The sequence below is a fragment of the Chamaea fasciata genome, unplaced genomic scaffold (genome assembly GCF_029207755.1).
Source record: "Chamaea fasciata isolate MVZ Bird 193981 ecotype frontalis unplaced genomic scaffold, bChaFas1.0.hap1 SCAF_3, whole genome shotgun sequence".
Taxonomy (NCBI): Eukaryota; Metazoa; Chordata; class Aves; order Passeriformes; family Sylviidae; genus Chamaea; species Chamaea fasciata.
In genome coordinates this window covers 89,055,545-89,073,454 of record NW_027094088.1, presented here as the reverse complement: position 1 = coordinate 89,073,454, position 17,910 = coordinate 89,055,545, and the positions used below count along the sequence as shown (strand labels likewise).

Sequence of the window (17,910 nt, the reverse complement as noted above, 5' to 3'; positions counted from 1 at the left end):
GTTCTGAGACTGATCCATCAGAGTTAGCTGTCTCCCTTTCCTTGTTGGCAGTGTGGATCCCAGAACTGGACCAGCTGTTCAGGCCTCACGGGCCACATTTCATCCTCCGTATTTCTCACCCTTCTCCTCATACCACTAAAAGCAATTCCTGTGGCCTTACCCCAGTTTGTGCCTTTCCCAAGCCGTCATACATTTAGTTTGATTTCAGCATGTTGTCTCTCTAACGTGGACCTTTCCTTTTTTTGCCCAGTGCTTAAAGTAGTTGAAAATCTCGGTGTGAGCTTTGTAAGAGGTACTGATGCATACAAAAGTAAGCTGGAGGGCGAGCTCCGGAAACTGAAGTTTCCCTACAGAGTGAGTAGAGATCAAGACACGGAACTCTCTTGCACTTTATTTTCTTTATACCTTTCAAGAATAATGAATAAAAGTAAGGATGAATAATGAATAAAAGCTATTTCTAAAACTGCAGTTCTGTCATTTTGTCAGAGGTGTAGTTTTTCTTTGAAGGTATATATTTCTTTCTTTAGGGTAACCCTCTTCCTCAATAAGTTGACACTTATTGTCTAAAAGATGACTGTTACTACATTGTTGAATAGCCATGGTAAATTGATTGTGAATTTTTAACCTGGGAAAGATTATTTCTCTGAAATGATAAGAATATGTTCTATAGGCTTTGGCTGAAGATGATTATGAGGCAAGAAGAAAAGATCATATCTCTCATTTCATACTACGCCTTGCCTACTGCCAGTCGTAAGTACTTTTTGGATTGTGCTGTACTCTTATTATTAATTTTAAATGTATACAGATACTGCAGTGCTTTATTATAGACATTACAGATGCTTTAGAGTTGCATAGCTACTAAAGAGAGATGTAGGATCAAAGAGCATTTTTTGCTAGGAATCTGATTTCAATTGTGATGAAAAGGGATATGTGGAATAAACTAATATCTGGATTTTGTAATAACTAAAAAATTGACAAACTTTGGCTTTTAAATACACACTATTGATTTGAGTCTCTTTGTAGCTTTTTTTTTTAAATGAAAGCACATCCGTTTTAACTGTTTGTCAGGCATTTGCAGTGATTGATAACATAGTTTAATTTCTGTATATGCTAACTGTTGATAACTGACCAAAGACCTGACTTTTTATATAGGCTTTATGTTATTGTATAGAGAGCACTGTTTCTCACTGACTGAAAATACCATCCGAGTTTGAGGTTTCATCTGCTGCCTCTGTTTTTTGTCCATATTCATTGCTGTGGCTGGTTGTACTGCAATTTTTTTGTTATGTGAAATTTCAAGCAAAAACCTGGTCCTGTAAAGCACATTCTTTTTGTTTCCCCTGTAGTTTTTGGATGAAATTAGACGTTGTCAGTGCTTCGTGTCTGCAAGTAGTTTTGTTATACATTTGTGTGAACTCTTTACTCCTTATCACTGCAGTCTTTTTAGAATTAAAACTGGCAGATATGAAGTGCGTTGAGTTATTAATTTGATTGCACTTAAGGCTACAATACAGATAATTTTAATGAAGTGACTGTCATAGAGTGCATGTTATGATACTGTTAGAGCTGACATGACAGAAGTGCTGCTATGGATACAGATTCATAAGCGAAAGCAGACAGGGAAGGTGAGTAGGAGGGATTGCGGTCTAAGCCAGGATATGGAGCTGGAATGGATGGGGCTTGTCTTTGAAATGACTTTGGATTCCTGCTGCAGAATATTTGATCAGAGTAGGAAGTAGCAAAGGCCTCAAAAGCCTGCCTCCAGAAGGATGAAACCTCCCCATGACAGGCCCTGGGTGACCTTTAAACACCCTGAAATCTTCCGGATCATTCACATCCCATCGTGTTGTCCTTTCAAAAGACAACTGAGCTGCGCTGAAGACATTTTGTCAATGTGTGTGATCAATGAGCCTGCTAAATCCATGACGCTTGTACGATGAGGAACAGGTTGTGGATGTGGAGACCAATACCAGCCTTCACTGCAGTGACTCTGATAGTGTAGCTCAAAATCCTGAAAGAAGGAAGCAGAAGGAATAACAGAATTGCAACTGAAATCCCTTCTGCATTCTACATGTATGATTTGTGATTAACACGTGGAATATTGCTGTCTTTCTAGTGCTCATCTTTGTTGAATTTTTATAAAATGCCTTAATCATACTAGTCCTGCTGATTTTCACAAGACAATATCTTAATTTACCTGTATTGTAAGTTTACCAAAACCCCCTGAAAAGTAGTATCCTCAAGTAGTCCAGGGCCTAAAAGGCCCTGAAAACATAGTGGTTTGTATTAGTGGCATTTTGAATAATCAATTTGGCCTAATTCCAAAGCCAGAACTTTACTTTAAACATTTAGTTATTATTTAGATTATTTAGACCATCACTTTTTTGTGGGAGATGAGATACTTTGAGGGTGTTGGTAGTTGATGAAAATTCTGCTCTTGTGGAAGGTGAGAATCTGACTGAAGTTCTTGCTTATTAAATAAATTGGAGATACTGTTCAAACCCCGTGTTTTGGGGAAGTATCTTAAAAATTAGACTATAGGCAGGGCAGGTGTGGGCAGCTTGTTGAAGGTGAACTGTGCAGAAATGAATACAAGCTATTTTGGGCCACAGAATCAGCAGGAAAGGGCCTGACTTTGTAATCTAGGGGGAAAGACATCTTTAGAGGGAAGAGGGTTTGGGTAGAGCTCTGGTACACCCTTTAGACAACCTGCAGATGCCATTTTGTGTTCCCATTTATATGTACTTGTTGCATTTTGATAAAGCAGCTTTTAGTCAGTTTCTGCTTGTACTTTGAAAAGGTGGATTTAGTGTGTACTCAAAACATGGAAAATAGCGTACTAACAACTATAAGGTGAACCTGTACCCAGTGTTCTCTATTCTTTCTTGAATACCTACTACTTTGGGGGTATTTCTATCATCTACAACTGGCAAGTTCCCAGAAGATAAAATTGGGAGGCAAATAGAATATACTGTACTTCAAGTTTTTATCAAACTGGGTCAGAAAAAATAAGCTTGTTACAAATCATTAGGTTAATTGAAGCAAGTTGTTAAGGTAGGAGTGATTGAAAAAGTGCACTTAAATAGATTTAACTGCAAACTAGGTTGAATTCAGTTCCCGAGGCAGCTGTGTGTACATGTGTTTACATTTTCCTGTGGTAGTGCTTTTTCAGTTTTTAGTTGGCCAACAGTGCCATCCAGGGGTAAAAGTTTATATTGATTTTTCTTTTCTAGTCTCTATCAGTCCTCACTTGTAAATTGGATTGTTTTGATTTGGTTTTCATGTGATCTGAAGTGACCAGCTCCTTCATTCTGGTCAGTCGAATTTGTGAGGTAGTCAGCATCTCTTGACTTCCCTTCTTCTGCTTTCTGAAATCCAAGACTTTAAAGCTTATTCCTGTATGATAGGGTATTTACAGTCTCTAGAGAACAGTCTCATCCACACCCTTCTTTCACACTTCTTCTAATGTCACTTAGATTTGTCAAGACAAGGAAATAGAATAATCTTGTTTCATTTGCTTTTATGGCAGATGCAGATGTAAAGATAATTTTATTTGCACGTGGATGGGAGTGTGCGTTTTTGCTTTTGTCTGCTGCATCTCTTATCACAGCAAATCAGTTATGAAGAACCTTGAAAGTCTCAGGAGCATGATTTTCACTTTACTTTCCTAAGATAGAAGAAATAAATTTTATCTCTGTTCTGAGAGCAAAACTCTTTTCTGCCGGAAACTTTCGAACATACTTTTATGTCTTTTTAAAGTGTTTTTTTTGCTTGATTTGTGTCTGTGTCACATAACAAGGACATAAATTCTATTTCAAACTTAGCAAGGCCTATTTACTACTCCCTGACATTTTTTTCTATATGATAAATTAGACTTCTCTGCTAAAATTGCTGCCTCTTTATGTTGAGTAGCATTTCCTTTTGTGTTTTATCTATACCCATATTCCCCTTGCTGTCCAGTCTTTAACGCTTAAACTCTGAGTAATCCATTGGTGTTGGTTGCCTAGTAAAGCAGTGATCTGGCCCATGCCCAGATTTTTCATAATAGGTGTTAAGTTGTTGGAACTCTTGTATTAATTATGGAATGTGAGCTACTAGTCTTAAATTCCAGATTTACAAGCATTTGCATGCCTTTCCTAAAGTACTTGTTCATGCTTCCTAACAAGTATGCTGATTTTCCCTGCCCCTTCTTGGAGTGAAGAGTGTTTCTAATTCCAACCCCAGCCCCTCAAGTGCTGTTCCCTATATGAAAGAGACTGTTTTCCAATATTATTTTTATAGTTGGGAACATACGAACTGGTTTAAACTGTTGACTAATCTGCACACCAGAATGTTAAGTGGCAAAAAATGAGGAGATATTCTTAACAGTAAACTGTCCTTTAAATACCAAGGGAGAGTGTTACCTACAATTGAGTATTTTTATCCTAAACAAGTAAAAAGTATTGTCTCTCCACAAATCTTTTCTGATTGAGTGTGCATTAGTGAAGGTTTCCTGCCTTCACTTCCAAGCTTCTCAGTGTGTGGGTCAATGCCAAAGTCAGCATTACCGTTGTGTTCACTAGATTTGCAGTCTAGTTTTCAAGCAAAGAAATAAGGTATATTCAGAAAATGGTTTTTAAATTTTTTTTTTAAATTAAAAATTTTTTAAATCTTTTTTTTTTCAGTGAGGATCTCAGGCGTTGGTTTCTTCAACAAGAAATGGATCTCTTCCGATATCGCTTCAATGAACTAAGTGGCGGTTTAATGCAGAAATTCCTGGAACACGTTAACTTATCATTTGAAGCTGTAAGTAGGTTACTTTCTGTGTTTGTGTTGCACGTCTGTTGTTTTTTAAAATTTTCATTAAGATAGTTTTAGCTATTGTGTTTGAAAAATAAAAAGTGCAGTTATGGTTTTAAAAAACCCAACCACACAGCGCTTCTAAACTTGGGGAATAGTGTGCGTGAGGATTAAGTGATGTAGTTTTGTGCTACAGCAAGAGAAGCTCAGTCTGCTTCAGTCTACAAACACAACTGACAAAATGTGTAATTACACAGGTAAGTTAACAAGGTTTACTAAAGCTGATAAGTATTTTTGAATAAAAATTTCTGGTGGATTAGATCATAGGTCATAGGATAGTTTGGGTTGGAAGGGGCCTTAAATATTATCTAGTCCCAACTCCCTGCTGTGGGCAGGGACACCTTTCAGTAGACCAGGTTGCTCAGAGTCCTATCCAACCTCACCTTGAACACTTCCAGCCATGGGACATCCATGACTCTTCTGGGCAGCCTATTCTAGGACATCACCTCCTTCTCAGTAAAGAATTTTTTCCTAGTCTAAACTTCTAATCTAAACCTACTCTCCTTCAGTTTGAAGCCATTCTCACTTGTCCTGTCACCACAAGCCCTTGTGAAAAGTCCCTCTCCATCCCGTAGGCCCCTTTCAAGTACTGGAGGCCACAAGTCATCCCAAAGCGTTCTCTTTTCTAGGCTGAACAACTCCAATTCTCCCAGCCTTTCCTAATACAAGAGGTGTTCTTTCCCTCTGATCATCTTGGTGTCTCTCCTCTGGACTCAGTCCAACAGATCCATGTCCTTCCTGTGCTGAGGACCCCAGAGCTGGATGCAGCACTGCAGGTGGGGTCTCACCAGAGTGGAGCAGAGGGGCAGGATCACAGAACTGTTAGGGTTGGAAGGGACCTCTGGAGATCACCCAGTCCAATCACCCTGCCAAGGCAGGGTCACCTAGAGCAGGTTACACAGGAACGCATCCAGGTGAGTTTTGAATGTCTCCAGAGAGGGACACTCCACAGCGTCCCTGGGCAGCCTATTCCCGTGGTCTGCAGCCCTCAGCATTAAGAAGTTCTTCTTCATGTTGAGTTGAAACTTCTTGTGTTTTAGTTTATGGCCATCAATCCCATCCTTCCTCTTGCTGGCCTCTCTACTTTTGGTGCAGCCCAGGACACAGTTGGATTTCTAGGCTATGAGTGCACAAGGCCAATTCATGCCCAGCCTCTCATTCACCAGCACTCCGAAGTCCTTCCCATCAGGGCTGCTCTCGATCTGCTCACTCCCCAGCCTGGATTGATATAAATGAGGTATTAAATAGCACTGGTCCCAGTATGGGCTCCTAAGGGACACCACTTGTCACCCATGTCGATCAGGACTCTGAGCCAATGACCACTACCCTCTGGATATAGACGTCCAGCCATTTCCTTATCCATCTATTGGTTCTCCCATTGCATCCATTTCTTTCCAGTTTGGAGAGATGAATGTTGGTGGGGGACTGTGTCAAAGCCTTACAGAAATGCAGATAAATGTCATCTGTAGCCCCTCCCTGGTCTTTTGATGTAGTCACTCCATCACAGAAGGCCACTAATTTGGTCAGGCAGGACTTGCCCTTGATGAAGCCATGCTGGCTGCCCCAAATCACCTTCCTGTTATTCATGTGCCTCAGCACAGCTTCTAGGAGGATCTGTTCCATCATCTTTCCAGGCACAGAGGTAAGGCTGGCTGGTTGGTAGTTCACAGGGTTCTCTCTAAGCTTTTTAAAGATGGGTACAATGTTTGCCTTTTTCCCTTCAACCTGTGACTTCTGACTGCCATGACTTTTCAAATATCATGGGGAGTGGCTTGGCAACTACATCATCCCAGTCTCTCAGGACTCTGGGGTGCATCTTATGGGATCCCTAGTTTGTGTTCCTCAGATAAGGTCTTATCTGCCTTGTCTGACCATCTGGGCCAAATAACACTGATATTAAAATTACCTTGCTTTCTTGGTGAATTGTGTGATAATTCACCCTAAATGTTTCAGTGATGAGAAAAGCAATGGCTGTGTTTGATTCTTTTATGAATTGTATGTGCAGTCTGTTCTCATCACATTATTGACTTCAGTTGAAAAATAGTTGTGGTCAAAATATGTTTTTGTTCATAAACTTTTCTCTAGATCCTTTGCAATCTACTAATTACTTTTAAGATTTGGCTTCTTGCTGTAGAAACCGCATCAAACTACAGTGACCTGGGGACTTTGTGCATTGTTTCATTTGTGAACACTGACATTTGGAAAACTATGTGGAAGTGAAAAATAAGTGCATTCAATGAATGCTTATGATAGCTGTTGAGGATGTATTTAAAACTGAATAATCCAAGTATGAAAATCCTGTATGGATTGCTCAAAAATGTAGCTTTCTGTGTTACTGTTGCCATGGGGACATATGGTTACATGTCTGTGCATGCTAAAAACCATCTTGACTCTTCTTGTTGGTGCATATTTGATGAGTTACTGGAGCTATAGGTGTGTAACCAAGACCATGATTTAGCTTAAATAACACAAAATTAGAGGCCGGTGTTAAGGGTTAATTTATGATTTGTGGTTAAGGATTTATTTATAATTTTAAGAGAAATGATGTACAATTAAATAAGTTTCATTGTAACTTAGATTTTATACATGCACATACATGTAAATTATCCTATTTTTTAATAGACAATCTGATTTTTGCCTGTTAAGTATGTAATATGGAGAATGCCGAATATAAGTTGTCCAAAATTCTGTAAATGCTATTATTCCACAGTTTTTGTTTTCTAATTATAACTTAAATTCAAAACTTTTTCCCTTTTGACTTAAACTCATTCTATTTCTTTTGATGAAAAACCTTAAAAATGCAGAATCTGTTTAGACAAACAACTGTTGCTGGTCTTTTAGGCCTGTTATAAAAGAGTTCCTGCTGTTAGCCACTATTTTGTTTGTCTGAGTGGATTAAAGGAAAATTTCTATTCCAGTGTCTGCATTAATGGTTTTAACAGTGTTTTGCACTGCAGCTATGAAATGTTTGCTATGCCTGTAGCTCTCATTGTAAACCTGAATGTATAGAAATTAACATGCAATCATCACTCCACTGAGAAAGCCTTTCTCTTAAAATATTGCTTATTAGAATAACTTAAATATCCTAAGATATGTGGCCGATGTGCTTTATATTTTGCTGGATTGAAATATCTGGCATCAGTGCATGTTGGTAAAATAGGATTTGTGCAGTGTTAAAAGTAACAGAGGCTTTCCTGTGTCTTTGAGAGCCTATTAGAAATGCCATTCTCTGGTTTAACAGACTTTCAGTGAGTTTGGTGTGTTTGTGGAGCTATATTTTTGTTGCTTATTCCCCAGCCTCATATTCTCTTGTCACAGTTTCAGCATTTGAGCTTGTAAAAATAAATTAATGTTTGCAGGCTGCTGGAAATAGCTAGGAGTATGACTTGGTTTTGTGCTACTGAATGTGCCTTCAATATGTCAAAATGATTAAGAAGGTATTACTTTCTTATTCCTGTTGAGGCAAAAAAGCATCATTTCATTGAAAATCTACTTCCCTACTTCTGCTTTCACCCCCTGCTTTCAATTCTTGTGCGAATTTAGGCAAAACTAATCCTTCATTACTCTATCATGTATAGAACATTTGAATTTTACTAATGAATTCCATATATATTTGAAACAGGTCTAAGTGCTGTGGGGCTGTGTAGAGGCCACTAGAAAAGTAAGGCCTCTCTAAAAGCAGTATTCTTTTTCTCAATGTTCTATTTGTAAAAGGAAACACTTCCTTTGAAAAGGAAATTAGGATGAACTATTCCCCTCATGCATCCGTGTTAGAAGTTACAATGTTTTCACACCTTACTGTGCATAAAGCAAGACAGAAATCAAACTTTGTGCTCTACCTGTTAGAAAAAGAGATAGATAGTCTTCAGAGAAAGGAAGTTCTGATGTTGCCATCCATTTTCTATTTGGGTAAATGGATAAAAATTCTATTATGATGCTTTCAGTTGCTTATGATGCACTAATAAACTCTTAGTTAAATTTCTTTAATGAGAAGAGAGGTGCCTTGCATTTTCTAGGTAATGGTTCTGGTTTCAGAACTGTAATCTGAGAAAGGCCAGCACTGTTAAAGCTTAAACTAGGCCTAGTCTGGCATAGCAATGTTAACAATTCTAAGAACCATGGTAAGAAGTGATTCTCAGTATTTACTAAAAGGACTGGTCAACTCTTTTGTGGGGAGGAGGAATAAGTGGATTGTCTTTGTACAGTTTTGTCACCATTGTTGTCATTTACAGCACCAACAAAGTGAACCTAAAATTGAGAATTCAATAACTATCACCTCTCACCTTTTCTTATTTGCTTACATGCATGAGAAAGTGATAGGTTCATATATATTTTGCAGGGGTTTTGCAGACTAATTTCTGAGATTTTGTGAATTGTGGATTGAGAATTATTGCTTTATAGAATCAAGAAATCTTCAATCCCACTAATGGATAATACTTAAGAAGTTATTGGGATCTTTCCGTATTTAAGATCTTTGAATACTTAATAAAAAGATCTTGTTTAGCAAATTTTGGAAAGAATTAAGTTGTTAACAACCAGAAGAAAAAATACCATATTTCCCAAGCTTTTTTTATATGATCGTCAGCTGTAGAAAGTTTGATATGATAGTAGTTCTCATCTCATGGTTAAAGAAATTTTTAATTAAAGACCAAGAGCTTTCTGTAATTAAAAATTACAGAAATGGAATTTAAGGAAAACTAATGTTTTAATTTTTTAATAGGATTTCTTATGTCTAGTGGCTGACATTTGTGTTGCAGGTGGAGCAAAACATGTGGCACAATGTTTAATATAGTTAGTAAATGCCTGCTCTGGAAAGTTTTACTTGATTATAAAGATGCCCTTCCCTTGAAAAATGAAGGCTGTAAACCTTACGATACTCAAGCTAAACATGATGACTTCAGTATGATGAATGTGTATGAACATGCACAGGATTACTACAATTCAAAATTTTTACAATGTTTATGAAAATAAGCCTCTCTGCATTTAATATAAATCATGGAATTTTGAGGATTACATAAGTCCTTCCTTGGAAAGTTTTTGGAAAGCTGGCACTGGATTAAGTTAGTCCATCTTCAGTATTCTGTAAGAAGCCTCTGGGACCTGGATTTCTTGGCAAAAAAAAAAAAAAAATGAAGCGTGATTTGAGTTTGTATTTGAGATACTTTTTTGAACTACTAACAAGTAGATTGCATTTTAATCACTTGTAGGAATAGCTTTGGCTTGTCTCTTCTCTGACAAGTGTGGGAGATGCCTGGACTGGTGCTGCCCAGCCTAGTGGAACATTGCTTTGGTGCTCAAAATTTTACAGTACTCTGAATTATTATTGTCTATACCTACCAATTTATGGCAGCATGAATAAGAGGTAGAGTGCATGATACTGAATAAAATGTTGAGAAAGGATGAGAGTAAAAGGAAAGCAAGAATAAATCTCTGCTTGAAGAGTATTTTCCCCTGATGCATTGATTCATTTTCTATCACAGTAAAAGGAGAATAATGGAATGGTTCTGAAGGTATTTCAGAATGTTTTTTTGTCTGTTTTATACTTTAAATATTTTTAAAAAAAGGAAAGATCAAGGTGTTTAAGGGACAGTACTCCCATCATCCAGATAAATACAGAAGCTTTTTACGTATGGCATGTAATTTCAGCACTCAAGGCATATTAAATAATCTATGTGCAAAGTCAGTCACATAGGGAGCATCGGAAATCCTTAAACAGCACTCAAGAGGAGTAAATGCTGACATTTAAGGTGACAGAACCCATCAAAGAGAATAAGCAAACACAGGTGTGCAGTTGAGATTTACATCAATTTAGGAGATTAAAGTATTAAAATCTTACTATAAATGAGTAATTACATCCGTGATGCCTGACAGTTTCTGGCAGTAAAAGGCACTAACAGATTTAAAGATATTTAAAGGGAAATTTGTGACTATTTTAAAATTATAGTCATTGAAGAAAATATTTTAATCTCAAAGTACCTTGTTCAGGATATGAAAGAATTATATAAAATAAATGGTTTTACAGGTAAGTGATACTTGGGGTTCAACTACAAAGCTGTTCTTGGCATGGTTAGATATATCTCCTTTGAAGCCCTCAATCTGAGTTTCAGCCTTTTGTCTGCTTTGCCTTGCACAATTTTGAGTCTCCAAGACCTGCCACTTGTTCTTAGACATCAAACAGAAGATTTTTCCTTTTAGCCTCGGCAGCTGTAGGTCTGTGGTACATCTTGTACTGATTTAGAACATCTAATGAACTTCTGGGTCCATTCCACTTGGTTCTTGTGAAACTTGCCACAAAACCTCTTCACCTTAATGTTCTCTCCCTGGGGAATGGTCCTAGGGTCTCTTCTGTTCGGACAAAATGTTCTGTGATTACTTTCAAAGTGCTGAAACTGCTGTGTGTATGTGTGGTGGTGTTTTTTTTTTTCTCTCGCTCTCTTTTTTTTTTTTTTTTTTTTTTTTTTTGTTTTGTTTTGTTTTGTTTTGTTTTGTTTTGCTGTTTTTGTTGTTGGTTTGGTTTGGTTTGGTTTGGTTTTTTTTGGGAAGGGGGTGGTTCCTCTTCAGTATTTTGAAGATGAGAGTAGTTCCATTTGCCTTGTTTGTGAAATTGTCATAGCTTTTCTTGCAAAGGTCCTTGCATCTGTGTATTCAAGTCTCACAGCAGTGGTCATTATTCTGCTGCTTTACTTGCCTTTTAACTTTTTAAAAATAATGTCAAACCTAACATATTTCTTCTTCTTCTATCCACTGGTTGAGAAAAGTTGGGTTTTTTTCCTGTTACTTTGTTTTTTTTTCCTTCTCTTTGTATTTGCCTTATATCTGTCATTATACTTTCTTGTTGCTTCTTTAAGCTTTTCTTTGTGTGGCATTTCGTCATTTCTGTGAGTGTCCTTTGCCATTTTTACAGCCTTCGGTTTTACATCAGGTTTTCTTCTCTGATGCCATTCTCTAGAGCTCTTGCAGTGCCCCCAGCCTCATGGCATTTCAGTATGTGATCAGGCCCTGTTTTAATATACAGGTTAGGAATTGAAATATGAAATTTTACTTGGATTGTGGAACTTGGCTTAAGACATCCTTCTATTTTGAGTTCAATTCTTCCATGCATGTCAGTGGGTTTTGAACCTGGGTTATATAAAATTCAGTGGAACTGTTCGGTCATTTGCATGTGAAAGTGTCTTTTGGTGACTTCAAACACTTTTGGTGTTTGACACAATATGACACCTGCATTTTTCTATGCCCCTGAGGTCTGTGCACTGTGATAAAGGCTGTGAAATCGGCTTAACACAGTTGGGTTTTTTTGACACTCGTGGATTGCTGCTTGCCTCATGTTTTTTCCTAATTACTGTTGGATGCTTTGATTTGTTGCTGTACCTTTCCAGGAATTTAACTTACATGCTGGAATATGGAGTGAAGCAGAATGCAAAATTTAATTCTGAATTAATTTTTTTGGTGTTATTCTGGTCATCATTTTGACTGTTCTGGTTTCTTTATCTTCAGACTGTTAGTACCTCTTTGTTGCTTCCAGAAGAAATAAAAATTAATAGTCACTATCATGTCTTAATCTGTGGTGTAAGAATGTTGTATAATTGGATTTATATTTCCTGCAATGCTTCTGTTCGCTATTTCTGTATTGTGCAAAAGAAATAAACTTCTAAGTGTAGTATATTTCAGCTTGAATACGTCTGTGTTGCTGTTTTTACTCCACAGAGCAGAAAAAAAATCATGTTTAAATTGAACTGTCTTACCTCTGAATAGCCTCTTGAAATTTAAAAAATATTATGACCTTTTAAATGACTTCTAGTTTAGATGCCTTATCTTTTGGATAACTGCCAGTTATTGCAGAATCAGATGTCCTAGTTTTTTAGATGCTGTTATAAAGCACATTATTTTAATAAATGCTTTGGATCATAGTAATGGGGAAGGAATGGCAGATGGGAATAGTCAGTTGGGGGAGCTAAAGGTCTTTAGTGCATCTGCAGGCATTTGAGAAGAAGGAATTAGAACTGCAAAATAAAATAGAAAGAGCAAAATGCATTAGCAATGGAATTTTTCTCCACAGTAGCTCTTTGATGATGCAGTTGAAGTGCTTTTTTAGCTGCTTTAAGCAGTAGAAATTAAACTTTTTTAATTTCCATTTTTATGATCAGAGTAGTCCTGTGAGAGACTTTCTCATATCACTGTTATGCTTTCTCCAAAAACATTTATCTTGGTAGTGGGGCAGTTGTATAAATATTCGTAGTTCAGCTTCTTGAAAAAATGCTTTATGACTGCTGTTATTTGGTACAGAAGATCCTAAAGTCAGATGTGGATTAATGGGAATGGGGACTAGTTTGGGTCCCTATTAAGGACAGACACGTTTGAAGGAATACTCAGTATCATGTCTAGCCACTAAAGGGCTGTGACTATAATTATCCATTTTGGAACAGGTATTTAATCCAGAATTTTCTTCTGATAGGGCTTATGACTTCTCATTTCAGAGGCATCAAATAATATTTCTTCCTTTCCCAAACAGGATGGGGAAAAGTAGAAATGTCTAGAGTCTATATTACTGTGTGGAAACTTATGCCAAGCTGAGACAATAACTATGCAAGTATGGTTTGCATTTGCTAAGGAAATGGTTCTGAATTGTATCTTACTCTTCCACTACTTAAATCTTGTATTTGTACCTTTCCTTGAAAACCAGTGATGCTTATCTTACAGTTGACAGCAAAGGTCCTAAGTGATGCATGCCTAAGTGAGAAATGCGCCTTACTGCCATAAATATGTATTCTGTCATTTAACTCCATGCTTAGAGTCATAACAGAACAAAATTGTATGTGGAAAGGTTTAGGAGTAGGGTGGTTTTTTAAGTGCAAGAGTTTGTTAAATAAGACAGGGAAACACATACTATTAGTGCTTCAAAAAAATGTAGTGACTTATCTAAAGTAATTGGGTTGTTTGCCAAGCAGCCTGGTTATTCTAGTGAGCTAACATTTTGAGGGATGGGTAGAGGGGATGAGGTTTGATTAAAATATTTAAGCTTATAATGAGTGGTAATATTCTCTCACAGACTTTTAAAATAAAGCTTGATTTTAAAATTTTCTTTTTTTTTTTTTTTCTTTTTTCTTTTTGCGTGCTGGCAGGATGTATGGGGGGCTCTTTATTTACTCTTCTCTCATGGATCCTTGAGCTGTAAGCATTACTTTGTTATTAGTTATGGAGAAAAGTGGTGCATTTTGCTGCAGTAATTCTAGTTGCCTGTATTTATTTGCACATATGGTGTTGGTGATATTCTATGAAATTGTAGAATCGAGTAATAGATGTGATTAAAGAATATATTTCTACTGGGGATGTCCTTTTTCACCTTCATAAACATAATGAACAACAGTTTGTAAATGATGCAAAATGCTAATTAAAAGTTTTAATTTGGCAATCATCTCAGTTTGATTAGGAGCAGATGCTGATTATCTGCAGAAATCTAAATGGACCCTTAGAAGGTCTTTCTTACTGCTTAAAATTGACTTGTGGAAGTAAAGTCAAACTGCACCACAAAATGTACAGTTGCTTATGCCCCTTTAGAGCACTGGGGCACTATGATTATTACTAAATAGCTTTGTGTACTTCATCATTTGAATTAAATAGGAACTTTACTATCCACTGTAAGGTTGAATCCTTCTGTACTGGGTACTGTATATGTTCTTTCTGGACGAAGTCCATTCTCTAACTGCTTTGAAAAAGTTATGTGCTTTGAAATAAAAGTTGCAGAAAAGGCTGCAGTAAAGATAGGATGAATAAAAACATTCTTAATCTAGCTGAAAGCAGCTAGACAACATTTGGAATACAGTCTGAATCCTGAGGCAGATGTTCTGCTGTAACTCTGGATTTCTGAAGTAAAATTGAAATGGCAGCTGTGCCAAAATTGTAGTGGAAAATAGGATCTTGTACACCAGGCTCTTCAGCTTAAGGTAGAAGAAGTGGAAAGGGGACCCACACTACTTGTGTGATAATGTGCTTTAGCACTCAGTAGTTGAACAGGTCATACTTGATTACCATTTATCTAAAGCTTGGAAAAGGTGAAAAAATAGCAAATCCTAACCTTATCCTTTTAGATTTTCAGTTGTCAGCAGTTGGTAATTTTAGATTCTTGGAAGAAACTTAGTATAGACAAGCAGAAAGGTGTCATCAAGTCTCTCCTCATTTTTCTATAAATATTTTAGACATTCATTTGGGGAACGAGAAAAGAGAAAATTGGGAAATGAATAGTGTATTTGTTAAAATGATGCCCATATGTTGTACAAGAAGAAATTTGTTTTTGAATAATCAAGGTGTTAAGTTCTTTCGTAGTGCTTGAAGTTAATAATGTTTGAAAAATAAATAAATTTTTTACATAGCAGTGAATGCAGTAGCTTTGGAGATGTTTATACTGTTCCTTAATATGGCAGCATAAAAGCTGATAGGATGGTTTCTGCAGGATGTAATTACTCTGCAAGTAGAATTTACTATCTGCTGTTTTGGACATAAGCTTCAGAAAATGGTCTGCCAACTTTGAAACGCTCTTCCTGGATAATCCTGTGACTGAATCTAGAGAAACATTTGTTAACAAGTTTCTTTAAAATTGCATCTGATGTTACTATCCGGATTTGTAAATGAAAGAAAACTTGTTTATGTATTTATCAGAAGGGTCTTCTGTTAGCTCTTCAGTCATGTGTGACTCTAACGTGTATGTGTTAGCGTTTCTAGGTGTTTCTGTAGTAATTGTTTAGTTCAGCTTTCCTTTGAATGGGTATTGGGAAATGTGTGTCAGGAATGTAGGAAGACTGAACCTGTATCACTGAGTTTCTCTGTGATTATGGTAACCATGAATTAGCTGCATAGTGAGGCAGATGATAAAATTTTCTTTCTGTACCCACTCTTGACTCTAAAAAAAGCCCAAACAATGTTTCAATTGATGGATAAGAATAGATAATAATTCCAAGTGCTGCCCTTTATATTTTTACGTATGCTAGCAAGCTGAACTTGAGCTAAAATATAAAGTTGTAGTACTTTAGAAAATAAAATTTTCTTCTTAATAATTTGTGCTTGGCTAAAATGAAATTGATAATCGTCAGGTTTGTGAACGACAGATTTATGAGCCTCTGGGATGTTTTCTTTAAGGCTCTTCATCCTTTTAATTGGTAGGAGAGCTGGGAATGGTGTCCTTTGCTAATCAAGCTAATTCATTAACTGGCTGATTACACTTTAAATTTATAGTCTCAAATTTAATGGTATCTAGGTTAATACTTTGGTATTCTAGTGCTAGCTTAGTTTGTAGTGTGATGTGTGGCAATGGAGAAGATTGATTAGGAAATGATTATTATTTCTGCTTCACGCCTAGAGTTGCAATTTAGCAAAGTATAGATTGACACTTGTTTTTGGAAAGGGTGTTATGCCACCTGAGTACCAGCTGCTCTGTGACTAAAAGCAAATTTTAGGAAGTTCACTTTCTAAAGACACCAGTGGGATGTGCACATCCCTGAAGCTGAGTCTTGGAAAAGGAAGTAACTTGTGCATGGAGTTCTTGTTCCTTACTGGGAGACTTAGAAACAGTAAAACCAAATAGTTGGACATATATAGCAGTATAATGTGTGCATGCATCTTTATCTCTTCATTAGAACAGAGTAGGGATATCAAATTTATTTTGAAGTTTTCGGACTACCTCACTGACTGTGTTTGTTTAACCAAGCCCGGCATATTAAATTATTCATATTTTAATCTAAATTCATGTGTCTTTGTGTTTCCAGGACAGTTCTGTAATTAAAAGTCAATGAATAAACTGCACATAGAAAGCAAGAAAACTAGAAATAGTGCAGCTTGTCCTGAGTGCTTGCTTCTTTTCCTTCCTCTCTTTTTCTGTCTTTATTTTTCCAAAGTCTCAGGAATTTACAATGACTTACGGAATTGTTTCAAGCTATGCTACCTGACCCATGTCACTGAGAAGGGAAGATCCTTTTCCTGGTATTCGTTGCTCGTGCAAAGCAAAGTCTGACATAGTGATAAGCAGCTTACTAAACTGGCTACAAAAAGGAGGCAAAACTAGTGAATTGTTTTCTGTGAGATTAGTTTAATCAGTTCCATGTGGAAGGTCAGATGATGACCAGGTGAGACCCTCAGAAGTATTTTATATATATATATTTAATATTTTGAGCAACGCAGTGCTTTATCTGGTGAAGGTCACCAAGTTCTGTCCAAAGTTAAGCAGCCTGTTAATCTTTTCAGTCTTGGTTAGAATCCTAAAAGCTGTATTTAATTGTATCTAATTTTTTAGTGATTACTGGAATGTGTTTTTGCAGGTGCTATTTTAGGATGAAATTATTAAATATACAAACCGTAGTACTCTTTATTTAAATAATTAAAACCCCCAAAAACAACAGTAAAAAAGAAGCTTTTCTAGCTTCTGTGAACCAAGAAAAATTGGGATACATGTTTCATGATGCACTAGGAGTGGTGTATTTCTTTGCATTGCACCTTCAGTCAATTTGATATGAAAATGGTGAAATCATTAATGCCTATGGAAGGTTATTTTTCCTGTTCCAGTCTTTAGGAAAGCCAATTTTAGTTTTGAATGCATTCTGGACTCATTCTCCAGCTTTGGGTAGGGGCTATGATTATCCTTTGTTTCTTCTTCCTCTTTCTCTCTATAAGCTGTAAACATGAAGGCAATGTGAATTTGGTGAAAAGGCAAGGAGCAAAGTGTTTGTGGGTCTGCTGAATGTTTGCCTAACCTAAAAGATACTTGAGCCTGTAAGAAGTAAATTATTTAACAACTTTATGTGTATCATTTATGTATATAATATATAGTGCATTACAATAATATTTGAGTTTGTTTAAAAATACTATTTCTGATAAAATTGTGTTCTTGGTCACACTGTCCACAGTCTTATCTAAATCTTTAGTCATGGCCCATTAACCTGTTTTTTTGTGAGGGTTCACCAGGATCGCTTTTACCCCAATGATATTACATTGTTTGCTAGTGACATGCAAGAAAATCTAAAATGACTGTCACTACATCTGTACAAAATTGATATGGTCAAATTACTAATAAAGAAGGATGTAGAC

General features: G+C 36.6%; 1 protein-coding gene across 2 annotated transcripts in view; it reads left to right on the top strand.

Moving 5' to 3' along the window:
* Positions 1-17,910, top strand: part of PRIM2 (DNA primase subunit 2) — a 93,803-nt gene that overhangs the window by 726 nt on the left and 75,167 nt on the right. For both annotated transcript variants that reach the window (XM_066180547.1, XM_066180548.1), the window contains exons 2-4: positions 251-354; positions 671-750; positions 4,665-4,785. In XM_066180547.1, coding sequence (XP_066036644.1) covers positions 251-354; positions 671-750; positions 4,665-4,785 — 305 coding nt within the window. The remainder of the gene's footprint in view (positions 1-250; positions 355-670; positions 751-4,664; positions 4,786-17,910) is intronic.